The sequence below is a fragment of the Euprymna scolopes genome, chromosome 29, assembly GCF_053919585.1.
Source record: "Euprymna scolopes isolate OS-2025 chromosome 29, ASM5391958v1, whole genome shotgun sequence".
NCBI lineage: Eukaryota > Metazoa > Mollusca > Cephalopoda > Sepiida > Sepiolidae > Euprymna > Euprymna scolopes.
This window is the reverse complement of record NC_136510.1, coordinates 114658159-114676135: the sequence shown is the minus strand read 5'-3', so window position 1 is coordinate 114676135 and position 17977 is coordinate 114658159. Positions and strand designations below refer to the sequence as shown.

General features: G+C 28.2%; 1 protein-coding gene across 1 annotated transcript; it reads left to right on the top strand.

The window, feature by feature from the left end:
• Positions 1-102: 102 nt before the first annotated feature.
• On the top strand, positions 103-17687 carry LOC145252830 (uncharacterized). Its single transcript, XM_080112805.1, has 2 exons — positions 103-469; positions 15391-17687. Exon 2 carries the CDS (start codon positions 15711-15713, stop codon positions 17073-17075), a length of 1365 nt encoding a protein of 454 aa, XP_079968931.1. The 5' UTR covers positions 103-469; positions 15391-15710; the 3' UTR covers positions 17076-17687.
• The last annotated feature ends 290 nt before the right edge of the window (positions 17688-17977 follow it).

The following is a 17977-nucleotide window of genomic DNA, read 5'->3' as shown; positions in this document are numbered from 1 at the left end:
TAATTTAAATTAAAAACAATGTTTTGTTTTTAATTTATGATCATAAATAGAGATTAAGAAGTTTATTAGATTAAAAGTTTTAACATGCTATTAAAAATCAAACATTGACTTTTCAGCAAATTTCAGTCGTTAGTCTACTCACGAGGACAAAAATGTTTTAATATGTACAGGTTAAGGAAGGTATAGCTTTATTTTATTTTCAAAACACTGAATTAATAATTTAAATTACCCAACTGATTTGACCTTCAACGATTAAAAAAAAAATCGAAAAAAAATATCGACATAGTTGGCGAATTTGTTTTCCGTTTCTAGAAATTTCTGCGAACCAGTTTTTTTTTTTTTTTTCTGGTCGCCATCTTGCAATTCTGCATCCAGAGCGAAACATACGGTGAATTTTTTAAATTATTATTTATTTATTTATTTATTTACTTTTTCAATCAGGCATCACATGAAAGAAGTCTACGAAAAAGTAAGTATTATTTCAATTTCTTTAAATAATAAGTAAGAAAAGTATTTCCTGTTGGTTCGGGCCTCTCCATATTTATGAAATAATGCTCGAAATCAACAAATGAATAGTCACGCTTGTTTGTTTTCAGTCGTCGAGGATAAACCACGACATGAAATACTAGGTTTCTTTATATTTTAACGTAAACATTAATATGTTTAATGGAGTTTATTAAATTACTAATTATCAAACGAAAAAGGTTTGTATAATAGATATCTTCTATGTTGATGTTTTCGGAGGTTGTCAAATTTAAATTTCGATTTACACGTCATCGATAATGGTGAAAATTGACAAAAAATAGTACGTTTTCAGTACTTATGCAGAATACGAACCGTGCTATGATATTAAAGTTAAATTCGAGTTTGATGTATATGTTTATTTAATTGTTAGGTGACAGTACACGGAATAGTTATAAAACGCCGTCCCCTCCTCGTGTTAAAAATGGGTTTCTAAATAAGGACAGTCTGTTAAGTACCACTTTTTAAAAAATAAGTTGTACTTATTTAACGAAGATTCCCGAGTTTTGATGAGAAATTCTGAAATTCTCCTCTATATACAGACGATAAATTGTGAAAAATCTAACACTTCGACAGTTTCGAAGGGTTTCTATTACTGTACACATAGATTCAAAAAACAAATATATAACAAATAAATGTTATGAAAAGCAAGATAGGTTACTTTTCTCCCTAACTGGATAATTTTCTAGCGTTTTTATTTAATGTTACATGTTTATTCAGGTTGAAAAACATACAGTGTTTACCGATGTATTGGAAAATTTTAAATGGCGTCCGGACACCGTAAGTTTGGGAAAATGAGTTATGAATAAAAAACTAGACAAAATATTGTTAGAAACTTGCTTAATATATGTTACCGTAACATAGGCTGACATATATTCGGTGGGTTTTTTAACAGTAGTTGGCATATTTTTTATTTTTAACTCCCTTTCCCAAACTTACCGTGTGAAAGAGAGAGTTGGGCGCCATCTTAAATTTTCCAATACATCAGTAAACACTGTATGTTTTTCGAGCTGAATAAACATGTTACATTAAATAAAAACACTAAAAACATATCCAGTTAGGTAGAAAAGTAACTTACCTTGCCTTTGATAACATTTATTTGTTATATATTTGTTTTTTTGACAACTTTTTCGAATCTATGTGTACAGTAATACAAACCCTGAAAATTTTTTTATTATTTGGAGCTTGCAAGACTAAACATCGACACCCGTTCGTTCCGCAATTAGTGGTGACCCTGACGTAATTCGAACACGCAGCCTTCCTGCAAAGAATTACTTGTTTGCAAGGACCCATGGCACAGTGGTTAGAATACTTGGAAAAAAATCAATTGTAAAAGTCATATTGTCGAGTTCGACAAGATACATCTGAAAAAGGTTAGAGATTACATCAACTGAAACGTTGCAAAATGACACTCAAGATGAGAACAGTAGTCTGAAGAATCCAAATAATCCAAATAACAGATCCTCATCTCAAAAATTCAGAAACATTTTTGCTATGATTCTAAACATTTTCTCACACCTGACGCTATTCTCTATCCGAAGCTACTATTAGGCCATGTATGGAGTATTGTTGCCATATTTGGCTGGTGAATCTCTCTCCTATTTTTAGGGTTCTTGATAAGGTGCAGCAATGTATCTGTCATTTGATTGACCTCATCCTTTCTTCTTCTTTACAACTTTTCCCTCACAGACGTGATGTTGCTAGTCTCAGTCTTTTCTATGAATACTATTATCGTACGTGTTCTTCAGAATTATCTGATCTGTTCCCTGCTTCTTTTGTTCCAGCTATTTTAACAGATTGGTCTTGGGGGTCTCCATCAATTCGCTGTTTTGATACCTCATTGTAATACAGCTTTGTATTCCAGTAGCTTCTTTTCAAGAATTACAGGCATGTGGAACTCTCTTCCTGCTCACTATAATTATAAGACTAAATTATAATTAATTATAATTACATTATAATTATAAGACTAAAGTCAATAAGCATCTCCCATCTTTGCGATAATCATTTTTTTCTTGTTAGTTCCTTACATTAAATGGCTTTATGTCTTGTCTGAGATAAGTTCTATTAAAAGCAAAAATAAGCTACATAAATTAAAATTTGGGGAATCTCTGCAAGTACAAAAATTCTGTGGATGACTAATCTGCATAAGCAAAAAAGATACAAATATCCAAACAGTTGTGTAATATAATATGACTTGATTTATTTGTGATTAATTTTGTAGCTTTAGCAAGCAATTGAAGATACGTTTTCTTCCAAGAATATATTAAATATTTTTTTTAGAAACATTTTAAATTTTAAGCTTAAACCTGCATTGTAGAAAAATGTAAGAAGGGATCAGCAATACTCATGCACACTATTAGTGGGTCGGTTAGTGTAGCTTTGTAACAGAACCACTGACGTGCTTGCATCAGCAGCAGCCGTATGATACATATGCAAGTGACCAAGCCGGTGCACAATGTGATGTTAGAGCAGAGAAAGAGGAAGTAAAGAAAGGAGAAAAAAAAAACTCATCTGGATGGAAAGTGATGGGGACACACATAGACAGAAATCAACAGGAACATAGGCAGCAAAGGATTGGAAAAAGCAAGTGCCAGCGTAAGATAAATGTGTGGCTTGTAGTGATGAGAGACTTTTAAACCTGTATCGAAATGAAATTTTTTTGTAAATTATATGGCAGACGAGTTTAACTAAGAGACTTTTAAAACAAGAGGCAATGTGTTATTTTGGAAAGTACCATGAATAAATGCATTTTATTTCAACTGAAAAAGGTGCTTCTTTGCGACTGTCTCAGATACGTGTTGGGACTGAGTATTAACATGTAATGATACCATTGAAGAGAATAATGAGTAAGTTAAAGCCTCACCAGAGTGTAAATGTTTTTTCACTGTATACATTTTTTATTCCCTTTCGTATATGATTATTTTATTCTTCCATTCCCATTGCATATTCTTCATGTATCGTTCAAGTTAATCATCAACATCTTTAGTTTAACGTCTATTTTATTTTTACCAGCTTTTAGAAATTGACTTCCAAACTAACCTATCTCTGGCAAGGTATTTATTTATCCCTCTTTGTTTCTAGTTCATTCATTCTCTCAGGTTGTTCTCATCCTATAAACTGAACCTGCTATCTCAACTGCTCTACATCTATTAACCTGAGAACTTTCATCAATTATTTTAATGTGGTCATACCAACAACAATGTGAATAGCACTATTGATGCACAAACCCTGTTATGTGAGGTAGAAAAGTCTGCAAATGATACTGGTCTTTACATTAATGCGGATAAAACAAAGTTTATGACTTTTAATGTCTCCACATCAAAATCAGAGCAGTGATGGAGTCTGTCCTTGTTTATGGCGTTACAACCTGAACACTCATCAAAAGATTGGAAATAAAGCTAGACAGCACATACACCCATATGCTATGAACAGTGTTAAATATATCTTGGCAAGATCATCCCATAAAGCAACAACTTTATGGCAACCTAAGATCTGAGGTAGCTGATGGAAGACATGGAAAACTGGAGAAAGAGTCACATTGGTCCTGGCAAGGAGTCCAGCCAGAGAAATAGATACCAACAAAGTCTACTGTTTTGCACTCATCCCGTACACTCTCTAAATTTAATCTTCCTCTAAATCTGATCAAAAGTCTGTTTTTACAACTTACATTAGATATCCATTGTTCATTCTTATATTTCTTTCCATGCAGTGCACTGGCCAAATTTTACTTCTATACTTCATCACATTATGTACACATACTTGATATATTTATTTTCTTTGTTTGGCACTCGTAATGCAGTGCTTGTAAGTAATGCCAGAATCTCCCAGAACTTACTCCACCCATTAATGAGTCTTTTATCACTCTAGCACCTGCTTCACCCTAATGGTATCACCAAGGTAGCAAAACTTCTTTATTACCACAATAGCTTTGCCATAAAGATATACTTTTATGACATCTAAGTCTTCATCCATCTATTAGATATTAGCAAGATAATGCTAACGTTATGTTAGTCGATGATTGTTATGATCATTGTAATATTTGTAAAAATAGAATGTTATAGCAAAATAAATATTTACAAAGAAAATTATTTATGTTAAAAGGTTTTAATAGAAAAGAATGTGAATCATAAACAACAATTCAAAAGATTTTATTTTAGAGTCTGATGTAGTCTTATATAAAGGCTATTTAAAGTGACATGGACTTGGTCTTGGAAAAGACACTATGATTTGATCAGTCAAAGATTATGAGCTAGAGAGAGAGAGAGCAAACACAATCAGAGTCAAGCGAGGGAGAAAGATGGTCCACGGATGGTGATGGTTCACAGTAGAGAGGATCAGAATGCGTTAGTTTAGGACCAGCATAGCAGATTTCCAATGAGGAAACATCAGGAAATAAAGTTGCTGAAAAGACAACTTGAGATTTTTTGATTCGTTGGATGAATCTTCTTTGTAGCTTTTCCCAAAGATCTGTCAAACAAGTTCAAGGACGGACCAGGTATGTTTCCCCAATTGGTCTTTCTGTCATAAATGTTCATTAAATGTTCATTATATGTCCATTAAAATGTATTTGCTGTCATCAGTTTTATACCTCTAGATGATCCATGAGTTTAAACACACGTACATAATATATACACCTATATCCATATTATACAGAACCTGACAATAATATATATTCATTGTGATACCGTGTCCAGGATACATGTACACACTCCTCCATGTTATACAGAATCCTACTTATATCCATGCTCTACCCTGAATATTAAGCATTTTAGGATGATTCCAAAAATTTTTCATGATTCAAGTACGATTAACAATTCTGTTTTAAATTAGAGATTCTAATTTTTTAAAAATCACTTAATATTTAGTTATGTAGTTGTCTTTCTTTAGATTAGAATAAAAATCTGTGCGTTATATTTTTTGTGAATGGAAAACTAAACTTCTTTGGGTGATCTATACATTAGCATATTGTTTGTAGCTTAAAACCAGTACACATTTACCATTTTATCTTTAGTAGTAGTAATGGAAATTTAAGTTTTAATAAAAACACACCAAATAATAAACAATTACAAGAATCTGTTTTGGAATCGGAAAGTAGGCACAATTATCTCTGATACAGATACCTTACAATGTTCTTATTTTCTGGAAAGTAGGCACAATTTTCTCTAATACAGCTGCCTTAAAATGTTCGTATTTCTTATTCCTAATTAATCATCCCATCACTAATATATATAAGATATATGTATATATAGTTAGGACATATATATATATATATATATATAGATAGATAGATAGATATATAAATATATATATAGATATACATATAAATATATATGTAGATATACATATATAGGTAGATAGATATATATATAAATATATATATAGATATATATATAAATATATATATAGATATACATATAAATATATATGTAGATATACATATATACATATAGATATATATATACATATAGATATATATATATACATATAGATATATATATATACATAGATATATATATACATATAGATATATATACATATAGATATATATATACATATAGATATATATATACATATAGATATATATACATATAGATATATATATACATATAGATATATATATACATATATATATATACATATAGATGTATATATACATATAGATATATATATACATATATATATAGTAATGACAAATATATATATATAGTTATTACAAATATATATATAGTTATTACAAATATATATATAGTTATTACAAATATGTATATATAATTATAACAAATATATATATAAAGTTATGAAATATATATATATATAGTTATGAAATATATATATATATAGTTATGACAAATATATATATATATAGTTATGACAAATATACATACATATATATATACATATATATACATATACATATATATACATATATATATACATATATATATACATATATACATACATATATATATACATACATACATATATATATATACATATATATACATACATATATATACATATATATATATATACATACATGTATATATACATATACATATATATACATGCATGTATATATACATATACATATATATACATGCATGTATATATACATATACATATATATACATGCATGTATATATACATATACATATATATACATGCATGTATATATACATATACATATATATACATATATATACATATATATATACACATATATATATGTACATATATACATATATATATACATTTATATACATATATATACATATATATAGATACATATATACATATATATATACATATACATATATATAGATACATATATACATATATATATACATATACATATGTATATATACATATATATATATACATATGTATATATACATATATATACATACGTATATACATATATATATACATATATATATAGTTATGACATATATATATATATAGTTATGAAAACATATATATAGTTCTGACAAATATATATATATATATAGTTCTGACAAATATATATATATATATATATAGTTCTGACATATATATATATAGTTATGACATATATATAGTTATGACAAATATATATATATATCGTTATGAAAAATATATAGTTATGATATATATATATATTGTTATGACAAATATATATATAGTTATTAGAAATATATATATATATATATATATAAATATATATATACATGACAAATATATGAATATATATATATTAAGGACATATAAAGACATATATAAATATATATTTATGACATATATAAATATATATATGACATATATATTAACAAATATCTGACAAATATAAATATATCGTTATGACAATTATATATAGTTATGACAAATATATATAGTTATGACATATATATATTTATGACAAATATTTATATATTTATGATTAATATATATATATATATATATAGTTATGACAAATATATATAGTTATGACCAATATATATAGTTATGACGAATATATATATATATACATATAGTTATGACAAATACATATATATATGTATGATTATGACATATATATATATATATGATTATGACAAATACATATATTGTCATGACAAATATATATATAGAGAGCATTGAAAAATATAGATGTATGGTTATGACAAATATATATATATATAGTTATAACATATATATATATATATATTTACGACACAAATATATTTATATAGTTATGACAAATATATATATGTATATAGTAATGAAATATATATATACGTAATAATGACAAATATATATATAGTTATGACAAATATATATGTAAAGTTATTTTAAATATATATAGTTATGATGAATATATAGTTAGGACAAATATATCTGTGGTTACGACAAATATATATATAATACAAATATATATATACATATATATAATTAGGACAAAATATATATATATATATATATATTACAAATATATATATATGCTTATGACAAATATATATAGTTATGACAAATATATATAGTTATAACAAATATATATAGTTATGACATATATATTGTTATGACAAATATATATGACAAATATATGTATAGTTATGACATATATATATGATAAATATTTATATAGCAAATATATGTATAGTTATGACAAATATATATGTAGTTATGACAAATATATATGTATAGTTATGACAAATATATATATATAGTTATGACATGTATATATATATAGTTATGACAAATATATATATATATATAGTTATGACATATATATATAATTATGACAAATATATATATTTATATCTATCACAAATATATTTATATATAACTATGACAAATATATATAATTATGACAAATATATATTATATAATTATGACAAATATATATTATATATATAGTTATAACAAATGTATAATTCTGAGATATATATATTTATATAGTTATGAGATATATAGAGTTATGACAAATGTATAACTATATATATATATATATATTTATGACATATATATATATATATAGATGTATATATATATAGTTATGACATATATATATATATAGATGTATATATACATATATATATTTGTGGTATATATATATAGTTATGACATATATATATAGATGTATATATACATATATATATTGTGACATATGTATATAGTTCTGGCAAATATATATATAGATATTTGTATATATATAGTTCTGACAAATATATATATAGATGTATGTATGTATATATATATAGTTCTGACAAACATATATAGGAGCAAACAGGTAATAAAACATGTTAAAAAACACTTTGAAAAAGAGTAAAAACATAATTAATCTGAAAAGGAAACACTTGATGAGTGGATAGTTCTTAATCCACGGAGTTTCGAAGAAATACTTTCCTTCTCATCAGAGGGTAGGAATTAGCAAAATGCGAGATCAAATTTTGCAAAGAAAGGTATTTGATGAAACAACAAGTAAGTCAAAGATCTTACTTGATAACAAAAAAGTGAAGCAGAGGGAATATGGTGAAGAAAAAGGTGATTACATGTGAATGGATAGTCTGGTTAAAGGTAAATAATCCAATGACGGTAAAATCCAAAAATATAACTTGAAGAAAGTTAATTGAATTTCCATTTGCACAAGTAAAATCCAAGGAAATTCTGTAATTGGAAGATGGTCCAAAATAATCCACAGGCCGAAATCCATGAAATAATTCACAAATATGTAAAAGGGAAAAGGGGAAAAAATTCAATAATATTAATAAAAGGAAAATAAGATATGCTTTTATCACTGCTGCATAAGAAAAAAGGGGAAAAATCAGGGAATAAGAATGGGGGAAAATATAAATGGTGATAGAATTAAATATAAAATAGAAAAACAAATGTCAAAAATATTTTATATATATATAGTTATGACAAATATATATATATATATATATATATATATATATAGTTATGACAAATATATATAGTTATGACAAATATATATATATATAGTTATGACAAATATATATATATATATAGACATATATATATACATATAGTTATGACATATATATACACTTGTGCCCGATATTATTCATACCCCCCTTGAAAATTGAGTTTATTAGGTGTAACTTTTGTAAGAATTTATTGTTTACGTCCATATTGATACATATTCTTAATAAACCTCTTCTGATCATTTTCGTCATTTTAAAATCTCGGGATACTTGTAATAAAAGAAATATACAGCTATTTATAAAATCTGCAATGTTCAAAAATAATCATACCCCCTTATTTTTTCAGTATTAATCGAGTTTCTGACTGTTTGTTTCCTGTTTGATTCTTATTTTGAATGCTTTTATACAACCTTTGATTAATTTCATTTCGTTTTTTGCATTTTTCAGAAATTAAAATGATATCAACTGAAAACCAATAAAAGAATAAAAATTATTAGAATGGGGAAGAAAAAAGAGCTTAGTAATGATCTTAGGACTAAAATTGTGAATTCACATAAGGATGGTTTAGGTTACAAGTCAATTTCCAAGAAATTTGAGGTCCCTACAGCAACAGTACAGAGCATCATCAAAAAATTCCAGAGCCACCACACAACAAACAACTTGATTGGTAGAGGAAGGAAAAGGAAACTGTCTGCTAGAGCCACCAGGAATATTGTAAGAAGTGTTAATTCAAATCCAACCACCACTAATAAGGACATTTTAGAAAATCTGGAGTCTTCTGGCATAAAAATATCAAGGCAAACATTGCAAAGGACTCTGCATGAAAATGGTCTGAAAGGAAGAAGACCAAGAAGGACTCCATTGCACACCGGAAAACACCTTGCAGCACGTCTAAAGTTTGCTAGGACCCATGTGAATTCTCCAGAGTCCGTTTTCTCAAGTATTTTGTGGACTGACGAAACAAAAATTGAATTGTTTGGCCATATGGATGCTTCTTACGTTTGAAGGAAGAAAGGAGAAGCTTAAAACCCAAAGAACACCATACCCACGGTGAAACATGGTGGTGGTAGCCTAATGTTTTGGGGCTCCTTTTCGGCTAGTGGTCCAGGTAGTTTGGTCAAGATAGATGGAACCATGAAGAAGGAGCAATATTTGGAGATACTCCAGAAAAACATTAGACAGGATGCGGAGAAGCTCCATTTAGGACCAAACTGGGTCCTTCAACAGGATAATGATCCAAAACATACTGCCAAAATAGTCAAGAAATGGTTTGAGGATAATCAAATTAATGTTTTGGAATGGCCTAGCCAGAGTCCCGACCTGAACCCTATCGAAAACCTCTGGCACATATTGAAAACTGAGGTTAAAAAGCGGAAACCTAGAAATTTGAGGGATTTGGAGAACTACTGCATTGAAGAATGGTCAAAAATCAGTGTTGATGCTTGTAAAAACCTTGTTGATAAATATCCCAAACGGTTACAGGCAGTTATTAAGAATAAATGGCATGCTTATTGACTATTAGTAAGAGAGGTATGAATAATTTTGAACTAGTGCCATTATTGTTTTTCTTTGTATAATGTTTCAAACTTGCATAATTTATTTATTTGTTGAGTTTAAATTAAATGCTTATGCTTGATTTATTGTTTGAAATCCCTTTAATATTGTCTACCTTCTGGTTTGAGCAATATTCTTATAGAAATCTCAAAGATCCGAGGGGTATGAATAATATCGGGCACAAGTGTACATATAGTTATGACATATATATACATATAGTTATGACATATATATACATATAGTTATGACATACATATATATACATATAGTTATGACAAATATATACATATAGTTATGACAAATATATATATATATATAGTTATGACATATATATACATACATATAGTTATGACATATATATACATATAGTTATGACATATATATATACATATAGTTATGACATATATATATAGTTATGACAAATATATATACATAGTTATGACAAATATATATACTTATGACAAATATATATATACTTATGACAAATATATATGTATATATATATAGTTATGACAAATATATGTGCATATATACATATAGTTATGTCAAATATATAATTATGTCATATATATATTTACACATAAATCTATACTTTAGTATATTAATTTTATGTGAGTAAATTAAGTAGTTATATATATATGTATATATAGTTATGACACATATATATATATAGTTATGACAAATATATATCTATATAGTTATGACAACTATATATCTATATAGTTATGACAACTATATATCTATATAGTTATGACAAATATATATATATATATATATATATACTAGCATTTCAGCCCGGCGTTGCCCAGGTGTTTGGAGGTGTATGTTGAGCAAAAAAAAAAGCATTCATTTTATTTTAAATTTCACTCCTTAACATTTATTGTTTTGGCCTCAAATCAAGTTAGATACATGTCCAAGGAACCTATATCTAAAATTTCAAGTGTTTAGACCCAAAATTGTCGGAGGAGTTTGGTTGAGTTCTCAAAGGTCAAATCGTTGAACTTTTACCCCTTTGCAGCTAAATCTACAGCCGAAAACCAATCACAAAGATTTTCCCAAACCTCAGTACCCTGTATATCAAATTTCGAGTCTGTAGACTTAAAATTGACAGAGTTATTGCAAAGGGAAATGTTGTTCACTTTTATATATATATACGAAACAGCTGTAAGAGCTTAATGCCAAAAAAGTGAATTTCTATTCATGTAGGTTGTGATTTTATTCAATTTACGTGTATATATATATATATATATATATATATATATATAAGCTGAATGTTTGTGTGTGTGTGTGTCTGGTCACGAATGGGCTCCTATATGGTTGGCTGTTTTAGAAAACTGATTACATATAATAATAGAAGATGTATCGAGACACAGGAATGGGTATCTTTTATCTAGCAGAACGATGGTTCATCAAAATTGTGGGGTTTGCGTTCGCGCCTGGTCCTTAAAGTATAGAAATAAAAAGTTTAAAAATTTAAAAAAAAACGTTTACAAGTGTTTTTGATATAGATGTACATAATAATACTTTGATAAGTATGTTTTAACTTAAATAGGGATTGTATAATAAAATTGTGGGGTCTGCCATTCGCGCCTGGCCTCCATAGAATGGAAATAGGCACAAACTTTAATAAAGACTATTCATATCTATCTGCATAAGTATACTTTGATAATTATGTTTCAGTTTGAAGAAATATGGTATAATAAAATTATGGGGTGTTCGTTCGTGCCTGACCTCCATAGAATGGAAATATGTCACAAAGTTTAACAAGGTTTTTTAATATAGATCCACAGAATATTGTGATAAGTGTTTCAATGTGAACAGGTATGGTATAATAAATTATGGGGCTTATCTATTTTATTTTTACTTTCAGCATATTTTGCTTTGGTTTTGATACCCCCAAATTCGAAGCTATCTCTTTACAACCCTTCCTTTTCATAACCTATCATACTTTCATAAATCAGAGTCCATTTTCTGTAGGCTGTTTTTGAACCCAGTCAACGATGGATACTTTTGCTAGTATATATATATAATGGAAAGATATAGCAGTTAAACTACACAGACTCTTCAGGGTTTCATTCTCAGGAGGAATCATCAGTCTAAATGGAACATTAACTCATTTAGATAGTAATATAGGAGGGACAAATGAACAAAACTTGCACATTTAATTCTTTATTATTTATCATTATAATTATATTCAGTTTAGTTTTATTGCATTGGGCAGCTTTAAGAACTTGACTTTCAAAGTAAGTTTTTATCCCTCTTTCTTTCATGTCGATTTTTATCACTTCCTCCTATGTTTGCCTTGGCCTTTTTTGTGAATTAAACCTACTATCTTAACTGGTCTTTTTTATGGAAATCGCTCCAGATAAAGCATGAAGCCACTTGCTCTAAGGAACTAAAAAATATCACTTCAAGGGCAAAATCTTGACCTAATAACTGCAATTCTTCCTTCTTTGTCAGAAATATCATTCCGTGAACATGCTGAGTAAAAGACAAAGGAATCAAGATCCACTTTCTACTCTCTTCACATCTGCATCTACTTCCCAATAACTTCCATTCATTCTTGCAATGTGGCCATAGCATTGAAGTCTACTCTTCGATACACATCTCCCTATACTGTCCAAATTAAATCTTCTGAGCTCATCAGAACTCGGTTTACTTTTAAGACTCACATTACACATCCATCATATCATTATTTCATTCCATTATAATGCATGCATTCACTTCTAACTGGCCAGGTTTCATTTCCATACATAATTACATTGTGTACACTGTCCTGATAAAATCTACCATTGGTCCTAACTCCCTTCTGATTAGGAATGGCAGCAAAAGTTCCCTGAACTTACACCCATCTTTGCACTCTCTTCAGTCCCCTTAATGTTCATAATATCAATCTCTTGACACTCCAAATGATCGAGTCTACATTAAAAGCTGAGGTGGTCAGCTCAAGACTCGGATAGGAACATCAAACTGATTGTTGGCATTTTTTGTGTTTGGAATCAGGAATGGCTGAAATATGCCATGGACTCAGCTGCTGATTGATGAGGGTTTACCACCTTGATGTGAGATGCAGTGTACTGATATAGAGCCAGCTTAACCCCGCTCCCACTCAAGGGGTTAATGTCATTAAAATTACAGTTTTGTCATTGAACCAATTTGTTATCAACTAATTTTCTTAAGATTCTTTGTTTTCTTAATTGTTAGTCTAATCTTTGCTTATAAAATCATTCCATGTAAAAACCTTCAAAAACTTTCTCTATTTTAAAACCCAGAAATTATTTTTCTAGTCGACAGATTATATATTTTCTAATTTCAAATGATCACAATTTTTTTTTTCTTCAAATACTCACAAAACATTAAAATGGCTTTGTTTGTTTATGAAAATGCTTAAATGAATTCTGGTTGATTTGGTTTCATAATTTATTTATTTGTTTAAATGCGATTTTTAAAAATTTTGTTTGATGCTATTTTATTTTTTATTTCAATAAATATTTGAATAATTGTAATCAAAATAATTATGAAATTCACATCATTTTATTAAAATGAATACATTTTTTAAATAATTTTTTATTTGCCGATTTCATTTCCTTTTAAATTATATATTTATTTAATAATTTCCTCTAGTAATAATTTTAATTTTTCTAATACCATGCTTCTAATATCGATTCAGTACTTATTCAGTTTCTAATGCAACTTCAGACAATATTGAATCAGTATCTTATGAAAGCAGTTGTAATATGCTGACAATGCCGAGACGATACATTCGAAAATATTTTTTGGAGAAGAATATATAAGCACTTTTTTGCAAGAATAAGTAAATAAGTAATAAGAAATATTTTTTCTTGTTTTTCTTATTAAAAAGATATTTTTACATCCAAACATGAAAGAAATTGAAAGGAAAAATAAATTCGTTTTTTTTTTCAATGAAAGTAGCAAATAATTTGTATGAGATAAACAGTAACAACTTATAAAGTAATGGTATTTATTTGCAAAGAAAGAAAAGTAGTTTAACCATTTTTCTTTCTATTATTTTCTTTTTTTTTTTAGCTAAAAAATATGTCGTAGCAAAGGGTGCTAACTTAAAAAGGTTTTTCTTTCTCGAGAGAAAGTAAGGAAAAAGCTTTGAAAGAATTAATGTGTTCACATGGCGTGTCGTAATTTATTTCCGATTTTAACACAAAAACTGTTCTTTTGTTTGGTTTAAATAAACTTCACTAATTCTGTGAAATTTGTCTGCTAATTGCTGATTGTCTAATCGCTTTGGCCACTTTTGGCTGCTTCTCTAACCATGTTTGAAGATGCTAATGTAATGTTGCCAGAACTTGGGTCAGAATAAGTACTCAGATTGTAATTATATGAATATGTCTAATGTACCTTTGACAGTCACCATGATGTCATCATTCTCTATTTACAGATTATCTTGGAAAAGAAAAATTACAAAGAAATGTGATTCTGTGACATTTGATAATTACAATTGGAAGTATATGAATGCCTTTTCATATGAAATATGTCGGACATTTTCAGCATAGTAAACTTGAAAAGGAAAGAAAGTATTTGTCAAATGATTTCGGCTAGTGAAGACTATTTTTGTCAAGTTGACCTCATCCTTTAACCTTAATATTTCACTGTGATGCAGATGTAAGTAAATTAAAGATTAAAATTATTTTTTTTGCAAAGTGTACCTGCATTTCCAAGAAATTCTAAGTTGAGAAATCAATCTGAAAAAAATACAAAATGAGTAGAAGTTCAGAAAACAAGCCATTTCCGTGCGTCATATGTGAAGCTTCATTTTCTCGAAAATCCCATTGGGAACGGCATGTCCGTACACACACAAAGAAGCCCTATTCGTGTAAAGTTTGCAATTCTGCATTTTCAGATAGCACTGCATTGAAATTTCATGTGAAAATTCACAAAGAAGGGAAAACATATTCGTGCACTGTTTGTGAATCAACATTTTTTACGTATTTCCATTTTAAAACTCACATGCGCACTCATCGAGGTGGGAAAATTTATTCATGCAAAATTTGTGGATCAACTTTTCCCTCAAATGTTTATTTAACGATTCACATGCGACGTCACACAGGTGAGAAACCATACACATGTAAAATTTGTGGGATTTCATTCTCGCAGAATTGTAATCTAAAGTCGCACATGAAAGTGCACACACATGATAAACCATTTTCTTGCAATGTGTGTAAATCTTCGTTTTCTCTAAAATTCAATTTGGAAAAGCATCTACGCATCCACACAGACAATAAACCAGATTCTTGGAAAGTTGACAATTCTACATTTTCTGGAAATCCCAATGCTGAATCTGACAAATGCAGCTCAAAATTACACACAGAAGAGAAAGCACATTCTTGTAAAATTTGTACATCTGTTTTTTCAGAAATGCATGAACTGCAAACACACATGTTGATTCATGACGATGAGAAAGTGTTTTCTTGCAAAGTGTGCAAAGCTTTGTTTTCTCGTAAATATAACCTGCAAAAACATCTGCGCATGCACACAGAAACTAAACCATATTCTTCCAAAGTTTGCAATTCTGCATCTTCTGAAAAATCCAGCTCAAGAAGTGACACAAAAAAAGTTAATAATTCTGCATTTCCTAAGGATTCCGGTGCAAAAGCTGAGATGAAAATAACCACAGAAGAGACAACACATTCTTGTAAAATTTGTGAATACAAATTTTCAGAAAATCATGAACTGGAAACACACATGTTATCACATGCGGATGAGAAGCCATTTTGTAAAACGTGTGGTTATCCTTTTATGACTTATTCAGATCGGAGAATGCACATGGAAATGCATGCCAGAAAAATTAAAACACCCCAAATACCAGTTCAATCACGACTTCAACCTAACAGTGTCAATCAGTCAATAACCAGAGTCGAGAAGAAAGTCTCAGGAACTACACAAATTAACAGAACTAATGAATTCAGTGGCAGCAAACAATCTTCAACTTTACGCAATAACAAAAAATCCTTGCCAGATGAATTACCAATGCCAGAAATTTCACTTTGCACTAAATCTGGAAGAGCCATCAACATGCCTTCCAGATTTAAAAACTTTGTAAAGAATGAAGACATAATATTTTAGACCATCTGCTTAAGCATATAAAACCATCTGCTATTAATATTACTTGTATTGGTCGGGCTATTGTTCTCATCTTGAATGTTATCTGTGCAACATTTTGATCAGATTGTCCTTCAACGATCTTTAGGCACAAATAACACTCAAGCATAGAACAATAGTCTGATCAATAAAAGTGATATAAACAATCAGCCCTCATCTCAAAAATTCAGAACAGAGCTATTAAGTTAAGCAATTTGGCCTTTTGGCTAAGCAAAAGTGTAGTATTTATTCAGGCACTTTACTTTATCTTTTCTGTCCTCAGTGAATGAGAAATCCTTCTTGACTGATTCACTTTATTTTGGTTCCAATTTAAAGTGTTCACATTTTCAGAGATGGATTTTTTTCCAAATTAAAAGCTAACATTGTGTCTGACTCTACCCTTCTGGGGAGGTAAATAAATATGGACACGATCTATATTTGGAGCAAAATAAAAAATCGTGTTCACTGAGAAGTGATAAAAATTGATAGAAAATTGAATTAAATTTGAAAAAAAAATATTTCTACCTGGTAATTTTGGTTGATTTTCTCTATTCAGTTACTTTATGAAAAGTGACTCTATAATGATAATGAAGAGACAGTGTGTGTATATACAATATATATATATATATATATATATATATATATATATATATATATATTGTATATATATATATATATATATTGTATATATATATATATATATATATATATACACACACACACAATAAAATTAATAATTTCAATTTACAAATTAAATAGATTTGTAAATTTTAAAGTACATAAATACTAGAATTAATATTTATATGACAATCCCAACCAGATGAAAAAGCTCATTATTCAAGATAGAGCAATAGTATAAAAACATTTGGATTTAAATTCTGTAAATT

Coding starts and splice junctions, on each gene's coding strand:
- LOC145252830 (XM_080112805.1), top strand. CDS start 15,711: ATGAGTAGAAGTTCAGAAAACAAGCCATTTCCGTGCGTCATATGTGAA.